Source organism: Mytilus trossulus, unplaced genomic scaffold (genome assembly GCF_036588685.1).
Source record: "Mytilus trossulus isolate FHL-02 unplaced genomic scaffold, PNRI_Mtr1.1.1.hap1 h1tg000373l__unscaffolded, whole genome shotgun sequence".
NCBI lineage: Eukaryota > Metazoa > Mollusca > Bivalvia > Mytilida > Mytilidae > Mytilus > Mytilus trossulus.
The window spans coordinates 3,108,997-3,129,615 of NW_026963340.1; the positions used below are offsets into that span (position 1 = coordinate 3,108,997).

Below are 20,619 nucleotides of genomic sequence, written 5' to 3' on the forward strand. Positions count from 1 at the left end.
GGCATTTTCAAATGTAGAAATTGTTGATTTATAGCGCTAAACCTCTCACTTGTATGACAGTCGATCGTGATATTTACAACGATGCGTGTACAAAACAGACATAAAAGGTAATATAGTCAAATATATAGTCAAAATATTGGTACAGCATTCTTAACTGTGTTAGAATCTAAAAAAAAAAACCCCAAATATTCAACAAAAAAGCTTCTTATTAAATTTCAAAACCACATTCAATGATTCGCGTGTTTGATGTCAGAAAATATAAACGTCACAATATTTTGCCGTTGAAATTATTCAAAAAAAATATAAATCTAATTTCACAACTGAAATTGTGGTATACAGCGTTAAACAATCAAAACTTATGTTAGAGCTTATTCTAGAAACAGACTAAGATATAAATTTATCCCGAAGTTCTTTAGAATTTTTAAGAATTCACATATGGTTAATACCACTACGCGAGTAAAATGATTTTGTCATTAGTCGTTCGAAGTTTTTATAAATTTATAACAGAACAAAAACATAACGACATTTAATAGAACAATACCATAATGACGGAATCTTTAAAAGTACAAAGCCGTGTCATATGAACCAAAACACAAAAAATCGCACATAAATAACACACAAGCAAAAATTAACAATAATACAAATACATTGACGGGATGTATTAGTAACTAGCTACGTCAAATGGATATCACAGAAAACAGACCAAACAGTAACATTAATATTAACAATTGAAAAAAGACAAATAAAAGAACAATTTAACACGTTGTTAAGATGATAAAAACGTCAGTACGCAGAATCTATACATCAAGACTATCATGTATTATTTGTTTTGTTGATATGGAATATTTATCAACAAGATCTTGGTACCTTCCGATGAACCTTTCTTAAGAAAAAGGACGAGACGTTCTTTGACATACCCCTGATTTGTCATTGTTCAGCTAAGACACTGGTGACGTTTTACAAAGTCTGAGTAGCAGCTGCAAGCTCTTGATTATCGAATAAGTTTGGAAATGTATATCCCATATGCAGGTGAAGTTGGTATATTGCTACTAAGGAAGGGGGGAATTTATAATTTCAAAATTAAAATCGTCTCGTTTGTCATGGATAATCGTACTGAGATGACGTTGTATGTTAAACTCGAAATGTAAGTTTAAAAATGAGGCGGAGGAAGCCGTGTCTGTAGTTTCTTTCATTTCTAGTTCTGGGGGATATATAAATGGAACCTAAACAGAAAAGTTCGGATTGTGAATGGAGAGAACATCATTAATATACTAGTATCTGAAAGTAAAATGTAATAATCTGACTTCTTTGGTCTTCTTGTTTTTGACAAGTGTCTGAAGAAACTCCGATTCGTGTGAAAATAAGAGGATGTCGGCAAGGAGAGGCGCACGGCTCGTTCCCATAGGAATGCCAACAATATATATTGAAAAAGTCTACCTCCAAATTCAACACAATTTCAATAATATAATTAGAATTATCTTTCATTTATTTATTTTTTCTACTTCGAATTATTATTTCTACGCATTTTATGATTCGTACCTCTAAATGGCGTCTAAAAATCATTCAATTCCTTTTGTTGACATATGTGCTTGGTTGGGATTTTCGAATTTCTTTTAAGTGAATATAACCTGCATTTAAAAAATTGTAATATTTGATTTCATTCAAGCTGAAAAACATAACATTGATATGGATTTCAGTGTCAATGTGACAGATACTGATTGTGTACATGTAGTTTATTTAAGTTTGTTTCATTGTATTATGTTGTAAGGCATTGGTAATTCTTTTTCTAAAATTAAAAATTCAGAAACAGAAGTATTATCTTTTAAACTTCACGGTTGTGTCCTTACGCATAGTAAGTTGACTCGCAGCGAGCAAGTGAAACATTTTACATTTGTAATCAAAGATATAGCATTAATTTACTAGTTTTATGGGTTTCACAAGCCAAAGTTTCAATTTTTGCCAAGAAATTATACAGGGAGGCATTGTATTAGCCAAAACATATTTTTGAAAGTTAGGTGAGTACATATGTTGGTACTATGGTTAAATATATCCAGTAATGCAACTGATGTTATGTGAAAGCTCCAAGTACTTTGGCTTCCTCCACCATAATAACACACTTCACGGTGTCCTAGCACTCCCTTTGTGTTGGTTGGGGATTGATTGTCCTTGTAAAAATAATTGTCGTATAAATATACGTTAGTGACACATCACCATTAATCTCGATAGGGAGTGTACATGAATGCCACTGTATCCTGGCAGCTTTCGAGGGGGTTCTTCGGATATCGGAGACATTTACCAGTACATACATAGAAGGAGGGACATTCAACGTCTGTTAAAATCCACCATAATAACACACTTCACGGTGTCCTAGCACTCCCTTTGTGTTGGTTGGGGATTGATTGTCCTTGTAAAAATAATTGTCGTATAAATATACGTTAGTGACACATCACCATTAATCTCGATAGGGAGTGTACATGAATGCCACTGTATCCTGGCAGCTTTCGAAGGGGTTCTTTGGATATCGGAGATATTTACCAGTACATACATAGAAGGAGGGACATTCAACGTCTGTTAAACATTAACAGTCATGCATTTTAGATTAAAGAATTGATTTTGTTTAGCTGAAAAAGTCAAAAACTAGTATTACGGAAGCTGACAAAAGAATTAAAGAGCCGTTTAACATAAAATTGTCTATATCTTGAGTAAGCACTTATGAATTGTCTTATAATTTCGAAATAACTTGTCCCAAAAGTAGTTAACCACACCGTAAAACTATCATTGAAAAAGCGTAGATGCGATTTTGTTAATTTTCACTTTTTTCTTAAAGAAATGCACAATGAAATAACCGTGTTCTGGGGGTCTATGTGGATACATTACTCGGTGTTCAAGTGCTAATTGACAGCGCATCATCATACAATGGCTTTCAATTGTACGATTGAAAATTTATGGGGCGTAATTGGGAAATACTTTTATTTACTATAAGAACATGTATGTACCAAGTCAGGAATATGACAGTCAATCGATTTATGACTTTTAAACAGCGATATACTATTGTTGCTTTTATTTGTTATCTTTTGAGTTGATGTGTTTGAACTTTTGTTTTTTCAAATTGCTAAGGGAATTTCTGTTTAGAAATTTCCTCGGAATTCGATACTTTTGTTATTTTACTTTGCTGTGTTTGATAAGGGTCTTACCTTCTTGCATTTTTCTTTGAGATCGGTATTTTTGTTATTATTTTTTTTGGAATTAAACAGGTTAAAAGACGAAAAATATATAAAAAAACGTATTTTTATGCAGAACAGGATCTGGTTACAAGAGTTCGACCCGGTTTAGTTTCGTCCTTGTTGCCATGTCGTTAGATTCCTATTTTGTTCTGTTGCTTGTCTTTTCATCGTTTTTCGTCATTGTTAGTGTGTTGACTTAGTATCTCTTTGGTAAATTTCGCTTTTCTTTCTCAGACAAACAATTGTTCAAGTCCAAGGACGAAAGACATGTTTGTATTTCAAATGACATTATTGACATGATTCTGTTCAAATTGAACACATATGTATCACTTTCATATACCGTCTGTATCCTTTTTTACCTGGTAATATAATTTAATGGGTGTTTTTTATGCATTGAGTACTGCGCGGGTTATTTAGTGTGCACCAAATGTCTGAAGTTATGTTTTCATAGACAGAAAAAGTATAGCAGTCATTCCTTAAGAATAAAAAAGATGTTTGATATATTCTATATTCAGGAGTATGACAAGTGTTTTCTATCCAATTGATGTGTTTGAGTTTTAGAATTTGCCAATCGGTTAGGGACTTCCGTCGGGAACTTTCTTTGGAGTGCTTTTTTTTTATGTTTATATATTTTAAATATTTTAGACAGAAACCTAGGGACACAATTAAAAAAAATATATCGAAAAGGCTTTTAGTTTTCACCAAAATTATCATGTCCCTTTTTTTCCAAAATAAAAATAACAGTATATCATTTTTTTCTGATATTATACATATGAATATTAAAACAAGAAATAGGACTAAAGCTGCACAGCTATTATAGTATCGAAACAATTTACTATTTAATAAAGTCGATTTGACAAATTTGCTCACTTTAGTTTTAAGAATATTTTGATATTATGATATATTTTCTATAAAAAAGGGACGGAAGACACCAGTAGGACAGTCAAACTCACAAATAGAAAGCAACCCGACAACTTCAGGGCCAAGAACTATATTGCTCTATGAGGTTCATTAATTGACCCTTTCAACTTTTTTCATTTGAGGATCACTGATTAGTCTGGCTAAATCAACTATTTTCCTGGTATCTATAATGAGTTTTTTAACTTGGAAATTGAACTTAAGAAATGTTAAACCTTGAGACAGAAAACGTATTGACAAACATTATATTCGAATTTGTATCTTTTGTTATTTAATCCCTGGTACATGTCAATTTTGTCTGTGTCATTTGATGATGCAATACATATATGAAAACAATATAAACATGTTAAGTGAATGATAATTCTATAAAACAGGAGTTTTAGTGATAGAAAATTATACAGAGGTTTCATAACGTAGTAATTATTATGATATGATTTGATATAAAGATAAGACGTTTCTTGTTACATTTTACTCAACACTTTAATTATAGATATCTAATAATGTCTATCTATAAGTTTTAAACGCTAGTACGCTAAAATTCTGATTGTTTTCCCTAAAAATCCTTTACCGTACCCCTTCTTAAATTTGTTTACTACAAAAGAATTTAAAAACTATGTTAGATGATCACAGTTGTAGTTACAGTTAAAATAGGCATGGATACAGTACAAAAAGCGGGTATAGCAATTATTATATTCGGTCTTATTACCAATTGTCTGGGTTTTCGCAAATGCGATCCTGATAATGGACCAAGCGGAGTTTACGACTGTGTGCCATTAAAAGGCTACGATAAGCCACAGTATGCAACATGCCTAACAAATTCCTATGCTAAGATGAAAACGAATTACCGATATGCTTGTGAGAAAAATCTGTATGGGATACGTCCAACATACTGCTGGTATCAATGTATGGTTGAGTTGCACGATATGGATAACGGACAAGTTAAAAACGACTGTACATGTACCCTTGGACAACATGTGACAAAATACCCTTGGTTTATTCCGACAACACAATCACCTATACCTGGACGATGTCACACTCCTTCAGGATATGACTGCCTCTGGTTCAGCACTTGCTTAAATTCCAAATATTCTTGTCATGGTAAGGATTACAAAGAAGTGATTGAATTGGGTTCAAACTTTTGTAACTTTGCGTCGAAAACTATAAAGAAGATTTCCGAAAATGGTTCTTTATGGTACGAAAATGCTCAGAAATGCTTTCAAGTTCAAATGGCTCCTGTTTTGAAACAATGGTTGCATCTCAACTGTTCTACTGTAGAAAATAAAGCTACTTCTGTACGTAACCAATGTCTTTCAAAACCACTTGGTGTCATATCATTATGTGATTTGTCCCATGATGTTCAATGGACTATATTTTGGAGCATAAGAGAATCATTCGAAACAAATCTTGTTCCAAGCATTGCGCATTTCATGCATTTAATTCAGAATTGTTCAATACCAGAGAAGGAAAGTAATATAACGGAAATGAGACTGTTCTACTCGCATACGGTCAATAAACACGTAACAAACAAAATGATTGAGGATTATTTTTCTAAAATTGTAACAAAAATGAATTGGCAAGACGAAGGAATACGTTGGTTTTGCGTGTTGTCACAACACATAATTGTATATCTATCTGTACCTCTAAAAACCGATCAAAATCAAAAGAAGCGAAATGATACAAGTTTAGACGAGGCATTGATGAAATTCGCAAATGCCTTCGAAGATGGCGAATTTCAAGGGAACTTGATACAACTTGACAAAATGTTTGTGTGTAAGGACATTCACTGTGAAGATACGTACATACACCGTAACGCCTCGTATCCAGGTAACTTTATATTTTAATCTATATGTTGCTTAAGCTTGCTTTACACTTTTGTTTTTAATTTCAAGATTCTGAATTTTACCATAATAAGTTCAAAAATCTAACTTGGTATTTGCGTCCAATTTATGAAAATTTACAGAATTATACATTTTACTGTGCTGTGCTGTGCTTGATGTACACATATTCAATTAAATCAAGTTTAAATAAGAAATTTACTCCAAATGCTCGTACCTTAAAGGTATATCAACAACAGGTCATTTAGGAGGTTGTTGACGGCATTTATTTGTTAAACTCAAATTACATTCATTTGGTCATTTACAGTTTGTGTTTCAACTTTTGATTAAAGTGCAGCGACTTGGAAAAGTTTACCTGTTTAAAGTATAGTTTTTTGTACATAAAAATCCAACTATGTAACAAAAGCACAGGTAATGTTGGAATATAATATCGGGAATTCCAACTTCCTTGTCAATAATGGGGTCTTTAAAGGATAATGTTATACGAATGGTTATGTGGTTCTTTAAATGATAATGTATATATATGAATGTCTGACAATGACAAAGATTTTTTTTATTAGACTCATTTAAAAACGTATTAAGGCATTCCCCCCCCAAAAAAAAAGAAAAAAAAAGGTCAGGCGGATAAAGGAAACACAAAGAAAAATAAAAGAAAACAATAATGAACACAATACCGTAAAATAATTATAAAACGAAAACATGGCAACTCGATGCCATCCAAGTTTAAATTTAAAAATTATATCAAAAAGAGAACCGTACCTCTCAGAATCAAACTTTAACTGAAATATCCTTCATTTCAACCGATGTAGCGTCTTTATTCCCAGATCATATAGGACTAATATGAAAATGATATTCCTATAAAAAAAACCCATTTGTTTTGCACATATTTACAGAAAAATGTAAACATATCCAATTATTCAGTACTATTCTTTTTATTAAATTGAACGAATCATAGCTTATAAAAACGCAGGCTAATTTTTAATTAATTTTAAAATCGTAAAGGGGAAGGATAATTTCCAAACTCATGATTTTAAATGAAAAGAAGCATAGTACGTACTACTTTTCTTACTAAAATGGTATATTTTTTACATTGAAACATAGAGCATAAAGTAACTTTAAAAGGCTGTTAAAAAACATTTAAAGGTAAGATACAAAAACATAGAATCAACGACAGACGCAAATATAGGCAACCAGAAATGCACGATTCTGTCACAAATTTATTCATCACATTCGTATTAACTCACATATTAAAACACACAAAGCCAGGGTTTCTAGATTTTCTATTTTGTTAAATTTTTTTAACAACCGAATCCCTACATTTTAAGGTCAAGCTTCGTCATCTGCATCTATGGACATGATGGAATTATCATTATCATCATTTGCATCATATTCGTTGTCATCGTTAGAAATATCAACGATTTGATAATCCTTATATCTACAAGCTTTCGAGCATTAGCATGCAGCTATCTGTTCAGGATAAACCTTGTTTTAACACATGAACATATTTTGTTGGCACAACCAGCTTTACAAGAACAGCACATAAGAATTATTAAAGCATCTAACGCTGGTGGTTGGTCTAGCCAATTGATACTTATCAAATTGTTCTAAACAATCCAACCATAGTTGTTTGGCAACAGACCAGTGTTGTGTTTAAGAGCAGAATTCCAAATCTTCGTCTGAAAGTTAGCTTGTTTAATGTGCTTTAACGTTACATCTTGGGGGCAGTAAATTACAATGAATCTTTTTATTTGTTGCATTTCAAAACATTCTGATCTTTATTTATCGATATTTTTAATTTCGTAGCCATATATACAACACAAAAACCTCTCGAGTGTTTTGACAACTCTTCGTCAACCTCTTCAAAGGTTTCACCACAATGGAATAGACCTTCTGAAAACTCCACATAACGTGTCAAAAAGCCGAATGCTTTGCCTTTTCCTTTACCAAACAAAACACTTAATAAATCACAACCTGTTTTGCCGTGAAATCCTGGCAGTTTTCTACAAACATTCTCACAAAATTTTGCATACATTGATTGCACATTTAATAATCTGCATTTGGAAAATGTACCTGTCAGACTAACAATGTTAGGATTGAAATGCAACTGTGAAAATAGTAAGCCAATACTTCCACATCAGTGTCAGAAGGTTTTATAACAATGGAGTTGTAACTTTTGTCAGCTGCATGTTTTTTGCATTAAGAAACATTTTGTTATCGGCTTTTTCCTGTTATTATAAGCTAAAACCATTCTAAGCTCTTTCATTTTCAACATATATTTTGTGGTACATACTTCCATGTGATACAAATGACTCAATACATAGAAGTGTAAATCTATAGGATTGTTAACTCTATTCCGAACTAACGAATTCAACAAGAGCAACTTTGTTTCCCCCAACTAACACACATTGTTTCCATTCTCAAGAACACGATTGTGATGGTCTAGTACTTATCGTAATTATTTGCCCTCCCAAGGACCTGCCGTTCTAATTTCTTTATGGATATTGTGGGATACTAATCAGTGACAAAATCCATGCGGGACCTCTTTTCGAAACTAAAAGGATGGTTTTAAAAATAACAATTGCCAAATCGAAAAAAGTGCTTGGTATTCTAGTAATGGATTGAATAACTGCCATGTCATCAAATATCCACATGCTTTTCTAAGGAATGACCCATTTCTAAAAGACCATCCAGGACAGATTTTAATTTTTCATTACATGTTTACCATTAAAGTTTGCAAGAGACATTATACCTAATTCAAACTGGAGAACCTATCGCATAACCAACTATCTTATCTGGGCTATGTCAAGCAGGCGACATTTCTTTTCATCTGCTCTCAATGTTGTGTTGTTCTTATCGGCCATTAACTGCTTGCCTTTTATTTAATTTTTTAAAAATGTAAGTTAAATTTTCTTTTGATTGTTTTGAAGAAATCGGTTGACTTTTGAATAAGCCGTTCAGTAATGAAAATTTCTTAAGCAAATTTTCCATTTTCATACGCATTTAGAAGGTCGCTCATTAATTCCGAAGAAGCAACAGAACCCGAGAACAAGCCATATAACTGGTCAGATATTTCAAATGGATTTGGGCAGCTTTGCAGAGTCGGAAACAATTTCATAACATTAGTTTCGTCTCGCTACATTCAAGTTTTTCTAAGTTCTTTTAGTGCGGATGTTTCAGGGTTAACTATTCCTACCAAATCTCGACATTTTAAGAATATTGAAACTCTTTCCACTGCTGGTGGACGTTTCGTCCCCGAGGGTATCACCAGCCCAGTAGTCAACATTCTGTGTAGAAATGAATATCAATAATGTGGTCATTTTTATAAATCTCCTGCTTATAAAACATTGAATTGTTCGAAAAAACTACTGATGATTTTCTTATCCCAGACATAGATTACCTTAGACGAATTCGGCACAACTTTTTGGGATTTTGGATTCTCAATTCTCTTCAACTTTGTACTTGTTTGGCCTTACAAATATTTTGATATAAACGTCACTGATGAGTCTTATGTAGACGAAACGCGCGTCTGGCGCACTAAATTATAATATTGGTACCTTTTATAATTATTTCATGTGCATTTAACAACCAACGTTTAACAGAATCTTTATCTAAACTGAAACCAACAAAGCCAATTGTTTTTTGTAACTCTTAGAAACTTAGAACGTAAATAGTGTGGCCAATTCCCATAACTGACTATTTGACGTTCGTTAAAAGCGATGTCTGTCCATTGAATGACTTAACAATCTTAAGTCAATTACTACACAGCTAAAACACAAAATGTTATCAAACACACTTTTATTGAGTTCGATAGAATGCACCTTTTCTGAACGCAAAATAAAACCACCTTAATTTGTACTTTTTCATAAATATTTCATTTTATAAAATAATTTGTCTCACAAAGACATCATAAATCGACAATTTAATGTTTGTTTTCAGTTAAAAATTGATAATGCTTATGTGTGAATACATTGTACATGTTGTATACTGAATCAAAGACGGTAATTTGATGATTTCCGGTATTTCACGAGTCTTTGCACGTACATATATTTTTATTAAATATTTCATATTTTAGACGATATATAAATACTGCAAATGATTTAAACATTGCATAATGTTTAAATCTAAAGTTTAATTAACTAAAACGGGAAATTGTATAACGACTTTCTTTATGAAAGGAGAAAGTATGCCTTAATTTTAACCCAAATAATCGGATTGTTTGTAATGTAAAAAAACATTTTTTTAAACAAAAAATCTTCAGAGTTACATTAAATATGATAGTTTTGTATCTGTTTTAGTAGTTTTTACCTATACTTTATTTTTTTTAATCGCTTTATATTAAAAATTTTAATTAAAAATTACTTAGTCGTGATTACTAAATGAGGGGACCATTGGAAGTGACGTTTTAAAACCTCTTTTGGACACTTTTTTTTTAGTCTAACACCTTGTATTTTATCAATTAGATATTGAAATTGAATTCTATCAACAAAAATCGCGGTACCTTGGGGTGTAACACAAACTCCTTAACTAGAGCGCTTTTGAGAACTAGCTGATGGCCTAATAATTAATATATGAAGTACAACTTACATACCGTCCTTGATTTCAATCCGAGTTTTTATCCATACAATACCAATACATAGACTGTAGTCCGAGATTACTCTGACGTCCGACGGCTGTTTTGCCAGACAAGCTGTGGCCGTGGGACGTAAGAGCTCATCCCATATCAACAAGTGGACATTTGCCCACCCAAAATAGATACGCTGCTTCGTCGCTTCTTGAGCCGACTAAGGGCCTTGGAATTATATAAATCGGGCTTCATTCTCTTCATTTTTCATTCATCTCTTCATTTATGTAAGTTTCACCTACCTGCCAAACCTTTATTTTTCTATATTGTAACATTTTTCACAGACACCCTTTGGGCTCACCTGATATTTTACTGTGATAAAGTCTGTATCAAAAACAAAAAAAGCTCTGTATTCTCTATATATTAGACGGTTTTGTTTGCTAAACAACTATGTTTACTGATAATGTTGTTGATAACCCCTTGCTATGTGGTATATTGAGTCTGCAATCGTTGCATTAATGTTAATCATCAATTATTTGTATCGTTTTCAAGATAATAGAATTTGATGCGACAGTATACTAGTGAGTGGTTTATCTAGCTATAAAACCAGGTTTAATGCACCATATTCTACATAAGAAAATGCCTTGACCAATATGGCAGTTGTTATCCATTCAATTGATGTGTTTGAGAATTTAATTTAGCCATTTCATAAGGGACTTTCCTTTTTGAATTTTATTCGGAGTTCAGTATTTTTTTGATTTTCCTTTTTTGTTAATTTTTGAAATACATGGCGCGTTCCCTGTCGTCGCAGCTGATCTATTGCTCCTTTTTGAATGGAAAGGCGATTCCAACGTTTTTTATTTTTTAAATTGGAATTTTCTGTCATAATTGACTTACACTGCTGTCGCCTTTATTTAAAGACAAGCCGTCGTGTTGATCTTCCTTAAATGATAGTATGAACAATGTGATAGATAACAATATTGCACGATATGCAAACGTGACTTTTTAACGCTGTTTGAGTTTGATGGATAAGAGAACTGCCTTACATTTTAATTTCAAATTGCCAATGACATGTCTATATAAAGATGTAAAAAGATGTGATTTGAGTGAAAACGAGAGAAATCTACATTAAAGTCACAATCTTTATAAATAAACCATTATAGCATTTATATAGCTCACATCATATAGCATTCTATAAAGGACCCAAAAATAAATAGAGTGAAGCAATTCAAACTATAAAACCAACGGTCTTATCTATATAAAAACGAGATCAGATTTAGCTCAGAACATGAATTATGCCTATTTATTGTTAACCTGTCGATGCATTTATAATATTATGATTTAGTTATAACCTCATATATGTATTTGATGCGTATCATACACATATATATTGGCAAACCTGTATCAGATGTATATGAAATAACAATGATGATAATATCTTTTTTTCAGAACAAACAACACCTAGAAAGCATGAGGAAAAGAAAAACAGCCATGTTGGTATCATGGGGATAGGAATCGGAGTTTTTGTAGGAATATTTGGTGTTGCTGTTTGTGTCATGTGCTTAGCAAGATGGGTACGACTAAACAGACCACGTGACATTAGACATTTCATCCTAACGGAAGACTAGGAATAAACTTATACATGGATTTGATTTCAATATGCAACTCTTACGTTCACTAATTTATAAAACATTGCTACCCATTAGGTATCATTGTTTAATAATGTACGTAGCTCGATACGTAACTGATTTGTGAGGATTGTGTTGATTAACAAAATTAACGAAATACAAAATTCCCATGGATATTATTCTGGGAAAAATTTATCAAAAATCATGGATCCTAGATTTATATATTTTTTTCGTTTGCTTATTTTAACAAAATAAATCGAGTACTAACAACCATTTGAATGATGTTTATATGTGTGTGTGTTTGTGTAGATATATGTTGTATACACATTTGTCAGTTTTCCCCAATAAAATTGAGAATGTAAATGGGGAATGTGTGAAAGAAACAACCACCTGACCAAGATCAGAAAATAGTCGAAGGGCATGGGACTTCAACACAGCAAGAAAATTTCACACCCGGAGGGGTGCTTCAGCTGGTCCCCAAACAATAATGAGTACTAGTTCAGTGAAAATGGATGGAATACTTAACTCCTAAATATATAAATAAACAAAATTATAAATCTTTCGAGACTAACAAAGACTGTTGTTATGTTATACTTTTGCTTTTGTTTTGAAATATATTTTTTTATGTGTGTCCGTTGCGGCCTTCAAAAAGTGTAAATAGTCATATTTACTAGTCTTCAACGGGTTATAAATATTTCCTTGGGCACTGATTGCAGTCCTCTAAGTATTTATGTTTATTCAAGATATTGAAGAATTATCTTGATATAGACCCGAAATTTACCAAGATAAAAACAAAATTAAAAATAGATATCAACTACTGTCTTTACTTAAGTATTTCAATTATTTACTCAGGACAATCTGTACTAAATTTAACGATACAATGCACGACAGCTTGTTTCCGTTTGTTAACTGTCACTCTTTTTACCATGAAATTTTTTTTCTTCAAATTTTAACATGTTTATATATCCTATCTTTTTCATTTTACTCTTGGTTCTAGTGATATTCATATATGTTACCTATAAATTATAAAGTGAGGGATATGCCCACGACCAATTATTCAAAACCTTTACTCACATATTTTACAAGATACAAGGATTTTGTTTGAAAGATTGGCTGTATCTATAGCGTCCACATTTATTTTGACGTTATTTGTCAGCGCATCATTAATATCTTTTTGATATCAAAATATAATCCATATAACACTGTAATAAGACTTTAACATATTGTGTTCATTGTTACTAATAGTGATTTCCTTATCAATAAATAACACATACCTAAATGTCTATTTCTATAAATTATTGACACTTGTAGTTTCATTTACCATCAAACTGTATTTCCATACTTATGATTAGTTACTAACAGTATTTAATTTATTTGTTATGCTTTGTAATATAAATTTTGAAAACCATAATTGAATGGTTTTAGAATGTGATATTTTCAAAAAAATATTGGCGTTTGGTGTATACAATTCTAAGCATCGTACTTTTGATGACTATTCGACCTCAACTACTGAATATGTAGAAGACTTCAGGTTGACTACTATTTAATAATCGATCACCATTGGAATAAAAATTGGAAAAAACTTCGAACGTCAAAATTATTTTATATTTCTTCCTCTGACGTCTACATTTTATGACGTCAAACATGCGAAACAATGCATGTGGTTTTTATATTTCATTAATGCTTTTTGTGCTTTTTTTGTTTAATATTTGTTTGTTTAAAGATTGTGACCCAGTGATGGCTGTTGTACCCATATTTTGACTAGTTTACCCATTATGTCTATTTTTCACCAATCGTTGTAAATATAACGGAATTTGATGCGTTTGTCATACAAGTGAGAGGATTAGCGCTATAAAATCAGGTTCAATTCACTATTTTTTACATTTGAAAATGCCTGTATCAAATCAGGAATATGACAGTTGTTGTCCATTCGTTTAATGTGTTTTATCATTTGATTTTGACATTTGATCAGGGACTTTCCGTTTAGAATTTCCTCAGAGTTCAGTATATTTGTGATTTTACCTTTCACTAATCGATAGATCATTTATGAATAAAAGGTGAGGGAAAGGTCAACCACCCAGCAAACCCCATGACAAATAAAATTAGATAAACATTGCATAGATAATAGATTGTTGTATACACATGTACAATAAATCAATCTTTTCTATATAATCCCGAGTCTTCTAAATTTGTGAATAAACTAAAACGAAACAATAAAAACAAACAATTTGCCATTTCAATTCAATTCTAGAATTCCTATAAAAGAGGGACAGACGATACTAGACGAACATTCAAACTCATATATTGAAAATAAAACGACATCGCTATTGCTAAAAAAGAAAAAGACAATTAGACAAATAATAGCACACTGACACAGCAAAGAAAACTAAAGACTAAGTAACACGAACCCTACCAAAAAATTGGTGTGATCTCACAAATTCCAAAAGGGTTAGCACATTCTGCTCCTCATGTTGCATCCGTCGTAAAAAAATGGCAAACAACGCATTAACAGGTGTTCCTACAGGCTGTTTAATACATATCATATCATGATAATTTTGCTTGTCTTCTAACTTCTTTAAACAAACCACTATTGCAAGGTTGAAATAAAAGTTTCATTTTCATGCATTGACACGTTTCAGGTTAGACATGTTGCAAATATGGAGAAACATTTTGCAATTCCACATACCGTCTGTATTTTTTCTCCTATCTGTTCATCAAGTTTAATTTTTTTTTTATCTAGCAAAATTTGTAATTTAATATGTCTGATATGTAGCTTTTTATTTATGGAATTCTATAAGACGATGTGGTAAGAGTGTCAATGAGACAAGTCAGGAACCGGTAAATGGATTCTGTATGAAAATTATGTGCTTGTCTCAAGTCAGGAACCGGTAATTCAGTTGTTGTCGTTTGTTGATCTGTAACATATTTGTTTTTCGTTCATTTTTTCACATAAATTAGGCCGTTAGTTTTCTCGATTAAATTGTTTAACATTAGTCATTCCGGGCCCTTTTATAGCTGACGATGCGGTATTGGCTTCGCTTATTTTTGAAGGCCGTACGGTGAGCTTTAGTTGTTAATTTCTAAGTCATTTGGTCTCTCGTGGAGAACTTATTGATAGACATTGATGAATAAAAGGTTAGGGAAACGTCAACCAGCCAGAAACCCAATGACAAAAAGAACAAGACTAGGCATAGACAATAGAGTTGCGTATAAAAAATATATTAATCTCTTATGCATCATCATGAATCTTCCAATTTTATGAATAAACCGAACCGAAACAATAAAATAAACAAATCTGCCATTAAAACCCCATTCTAATATTACCTTATAAGAGGGGAGAAAGATACCAGAGGGACATTTAAAATCATATATCGAAAATAATCTACGCAATGGTTACAAAAGAAAAAAAATAAATTGTACAATGACACAGCATAGAAAACTGAGTACTTAGCAACACGAACCCCACCAACAACTGGGGATGATCTCAGGTACTCCGGAAGGGTTAGCAGATTCTGCTCCACATGTGACACCCGTCGTAAGATATGACACACAGCGCATACTCAAGTATTCCACAATGCTGGTAAACACGACAAGTGTCGCATGTGAAGCAAGATCTGCTTACCTTTCAGAACTAGAGATCAGCCAGGTTTTCATTGGGTTGTGGTGTAAAGTCATAACATGATAATGTTACTTGTCTTTTAACTTCCTTAAACAAACAAGTATTGCAAGATGGAAAATATGTTTCATTTTGCTATATTGACACGTTGCAGGTTAGACATGTTGAATACATTGGGAAACTTTTTGCAATTCCACAAACCGTCTGTCATCTTCTTTTCTATCTGTTTATAAAGTTTTTATGTCTTTTTATTGAGCGAAATTTATTTTCAGTAAAAAAATGGATACTGCGTGAAGTTCACACACCTAATCGTTACTTGCAAAAACCGCACGATGTTTTCCATGTATCTTTTTCTATTATGAAATTCTATAGATGCGAGACGATGTGGTAAGAGTGCCAATGAGACAACTCTCCATCCAAGTCCCAATTTGTAAAATTCTTCGGTCAAACTACGGCCGACCACACAGAGTCGTGGATTACACCGAACAGCCATAATTAAAGGATAAGAAAATGACGAGTGTTAAAAAAAGTAAAATCACAAAAATACTGAACGTCGAGGAAAATTTAAAACAGAAAGTCCCTAATCAAATGGGAAACTCAAAAGATTAAACACATCAAACGAATGGACAACGACTGTCATATTCCTGACTTTGTACAGGCATTATCTGATGTAGAAAAATATTGTAAATGTTTAAAAATTAAAATCACAAAAATACTGAATTCAGACGAAAATCAAATAGGATAGTCCCTAGTCACATGGCAAAATCAAATGACAAAACACATCAAAAACTAATGGACAAGAACTGTCATATTCCGGACTTGATACAGGCATTTTCAAATGTAGAAAATGGTGGATTAAACCTGGTTTTATAGCGCTAAACCATTTATATCTCCTTTTTATTCCAATATATTGTAAATACAAATATATCAAATCATGATTCAATTATTAAATGATACAAATTTTGAAGAGATGTTTGATAAATATAGACAGAATCAAAGCGACCAAAACAATATACAAATGGCTTATATAAGTATCAGAATCTATCAAGTTCCAATTATCCCCCAAAAAATGAAGATAGTGCTATTTTTTTTTAAATAAAATTAAGTTAAACTAGTATTTTAAGGGTTATTTAAACATTGTTTATATTTAACACTTTACAGCTAGATAGCAACAATGATTAAAACGTTGCATGCATTCAACGTACGTTGACCTCATTGGCAATTATACCATATTTTCTTATATTTCTTCCTCTTTTTTTGAATTTGAAATAGTAGACACCAATCGGTGTAGATGAATGTGAACATGTCGAAAGAGGGTCCGAGACCACAATTGTCGTCCCTTGATTTTCGTTGTTCACGAATATAGTCCCTAGTGTTGACAGTGGGTTACTTGGCAATATTTTTCAAACGCTTTCCAAATTTATTTCTCAATGTTTGATGCCTCAAATTGGAAGTAGGTGGGTGAAATTACACTGTAAAGAAATTTGGGTCCGGAACTTTAAAGGAAAGTAGTGATTTGGTCCAACTGAAAAAGGTTAGAAATAAGCACTTCGGAAGCTGTCAAAAGATTTTAAGACGCCCTAAACATAAAATTGTCCATATTTTGAGTAAGAGCCGAAGAAGTTTTCTATAATTTTGATATAATTTGTCCCAAAAGTAGTACAACACACTGTCAAAATTTCATTGAGAAAGCGCAGGTGGTTTTTTTTAAAATTTGTATCTATGTTCTGAAAGAAATGCATTACGAATTAATTGTGGTTTCGGACCAGAGTTGTGAATTCCATATGCAAAACGTTTAATTATAATATAGAAAATTATGTTAAATGATATGTTATACTAAAATAAATATATCTCCAGGTTGAATAAAAACTCATGGGCTTGCGTCTCCTATCACCATTTCCTTGATAGGGGGTTTCTGCTAAAAAAAAAAGGAAGCTATCAAAACAAGAGTTCGAAGTGGTTAAGTTGAAATTGTCCCTTTGAAAATTTTACAGGCGCCATCACTAGTTGATTGATCGTTATGGGAAATCTGTTTCCTAAATGACGACAGATATCTTTCAATTGTTGTAACTACAATCATGTTCGTCTTTCCACCTGAAGTGACATACCGAATTAGACTTATTGTTGGTTTGTACTTATATAGGCAACACTGATCGGGGGCACATAAGATCACATGTACGGTACCAATTTCAATGCATTAAAAGTGTACTTAGGCCATTCATGTCTTTTTCAGCGATTTTCTAAACCAAAATATTAAAAAAAAAAACATAGACCTTCAATTTATAACAAACGTTCAAGAGTTTATAAGAAAATTAAAAAGATTTATAGAATAACTAATCGAAGAATTCAAATAGAGAAAAATATCCAATAAGTGACCGAACAACACATAAATTTATATAATTTAGGTCAATCATTTTATCTAAACGAATCACCAACATGCAGGTATTCTAGCGACCGTATAATGTATGTCTGAAGTTCCGGTAAATTAACATAGTTGGTTAAGTAACTCAAACAGACATATTAGATTAATCTGACATAATTGTGATTCAGAATAAAAAAATGTCATAGACATACAACACAACTTACTGATAAATTGAAAAAAAAATAATATATAAATCTAACAAAGACTCAAACATAAACGTATATGTACAATTAGTATAATAAATATAACATTACAAATTTCATGCGTCTATCTGGCTTCTCTGGATTTTTATTTATCTTACCTCCTATACATTTCTAGGAATATGATTGCTCTTCAACTTCGTACTTTATTTAGCTTCTTTTTTTTTTACTTTTTTTGATTCGAGCGTCACTGATGAGTCTTTTGTAGACGAAACGCGCGTCTGGCGTATTTATAAAATTTAGTCCTGGTATCTATGATGAATTTATATTAAGCGTCGGCGTGGAGACCGTGTGTATTTCCTTATAAGGTTCGTAGGGATGCAGGTTTTTTTTCAATACACGCTTAGTAGTGGAGTTCCGACTTTGACACTATTTGATTATTTAAATGTATTGAAAGTTGTGTTTAATATTGTTATATTAAGGTTGTTGATATTAAATTGTTATTGCTGACATAAGCTTTTTTTTAGTGTGAAGACAAATGGAAGTAGGATCTTAAAATTGAACACTTGAACACTTTAAGATAAAAATAAAAATATGTAGTATGATTGCAAATGAGACAACTCTAGTTTAGATTCAACAAATAAAGATAGTCGGTAAAATAAATTCGTGACATGTTCTAGTGACCTAATACAATATATACGGGGTCAGTAAATTCCATATGGGGTGAGAGCTTTATTTACTGGCCCCGTATATATCGTATTAGGTCACTGTCACACAATGTAACTAATAATATTTTTCTCCGACATTTTTATGTTGTCCTTTGACAATTGTTAAATTTTCCTTTAATACTTACATTTATGGCAAGGATATATATTATACAATTATAGACTTTGTATGATGTCGATACACGGATATATTGACCTGAAAGAAGTATATTGACTGAGGACGAAGTCCGAGGTCGATATACTTCATTATGTCGATACATCCTATATTGACCCTATACAAAGCCTATAATTGTTATATTATTACTTCCCAACCACATTTATATCAACATTGTCAGTGTAATATATTTGATCATTTGATTTTGTTGGATTTTTATAGTTATCATATTGTCCATTAGACATTAACAACATATTAATTGTTATTTCATTTATTTATTTTTCTGTTTTTTTTTTTTACATCTTATGTATTTAAAGATATTTTTTCTTCTTAAAGTCGATCACAAGTATATATTTTTTAAAAGCTTTTAACAAACTCATGCAATTTATTACATGACGTCACAAATTACGTTGGTTTTTAGATATTCGGAAAATAACCGTGCAAAATGCTTTTTGCTATCCGCCGTTTTCTATCTACCTTCGAAAATATAATTGAACATGTAACCATCCCTGAACGAATCAAATTAGTTAAAATATACGAAATAATAATATATACTGATCCAAAAAAAGTTTTGCAACAAAAATATAAAATCTTATTTTATTACAAAATCATAACAACATATAGTTTTATTGATAACAAAATGGAAACATGACATGTCAGAAGCAACATGAAAGTTTATCACTCACATTCACTAGTCATTTCTTTGTATGGATCGCAGTAGGACAAAAATGTGGAAATGAGTATAGTGTTATTCAAAATCAATTTATTGGCCATGCTACACGTGCAAATATGAAAGATTGGCAGGCACCCCAGTAGCTGCCCTTAGTCTATCCAGCGACTGGCCGGAATAAACTGGTCAAGTATTAACGTTAAGCGAAGGTAGTGAACCTCCCTCGGTGTTAGTTTTTTTAGTCTACGAGATATCGGCCTATCCTGTACAGTTGCAATTTGTTGATATCTATTTATTAGTCTCTAAACAGTTGACTTATGCACATTACATCGAGCCGCGACGTCTTCAACACTCATTCCGGCATCAACCATTCCAAGAGCTTTCTGACGTCATTTTCGGGAGGCCGGGTTGACGCCGCCATGCAATTTTTTCTAATGTTCATGTGTTTTTCTAACCAATGGTGTGTCTTTGAACAACACAGAAGGTAAAACATCAATTTCACGTGCAAAGCTTAAATGGCGCGTAATCAATAACCCGAAAAAAAAATACGATTGTTTAAATTTACAGGTAGACCGTAGTATTATATCAATGATGTTTAATTGTTTTTTTGAAGAAATAACAAAAATGAAAATTTAAAAAAGGTGTTGCTAACCTTTTTTGATCAGTCTATGATACAACCGATGTCTCACATCTAACATCAATAATAATAATATTGATGATGTACGA

General features: G+C 32.1%; 1 protein-coding gene across 1 annotated transcript; it reads left to right on the plus strand.

The window, feature by feature from the left end:
• The first annotated feature begins 4,754 nt into the window (after positions 1-4,754).
• On the plus strand, positions 4,755-12,359 carry LOC134701906 (uncharacterized). Its single transcript, XM_063563012.1, has 2 exons — positions 4,755-5,966; positions 11,988-12,359. The coding sequence occupies exons 1-2, from the start codon at positions 4,763-4,765 to the stop codon at positions 12,164-12,166; spliced, it is 1,383 nt and encodes a 460-aa protein (XP_063419082.1). The 5' UTR covers positions 4,755-4,762; the 3' UTR covers positions 12,167-12,359.
• Positions 12,360-20,619: the final 8,260 nt, after the last annotated feature.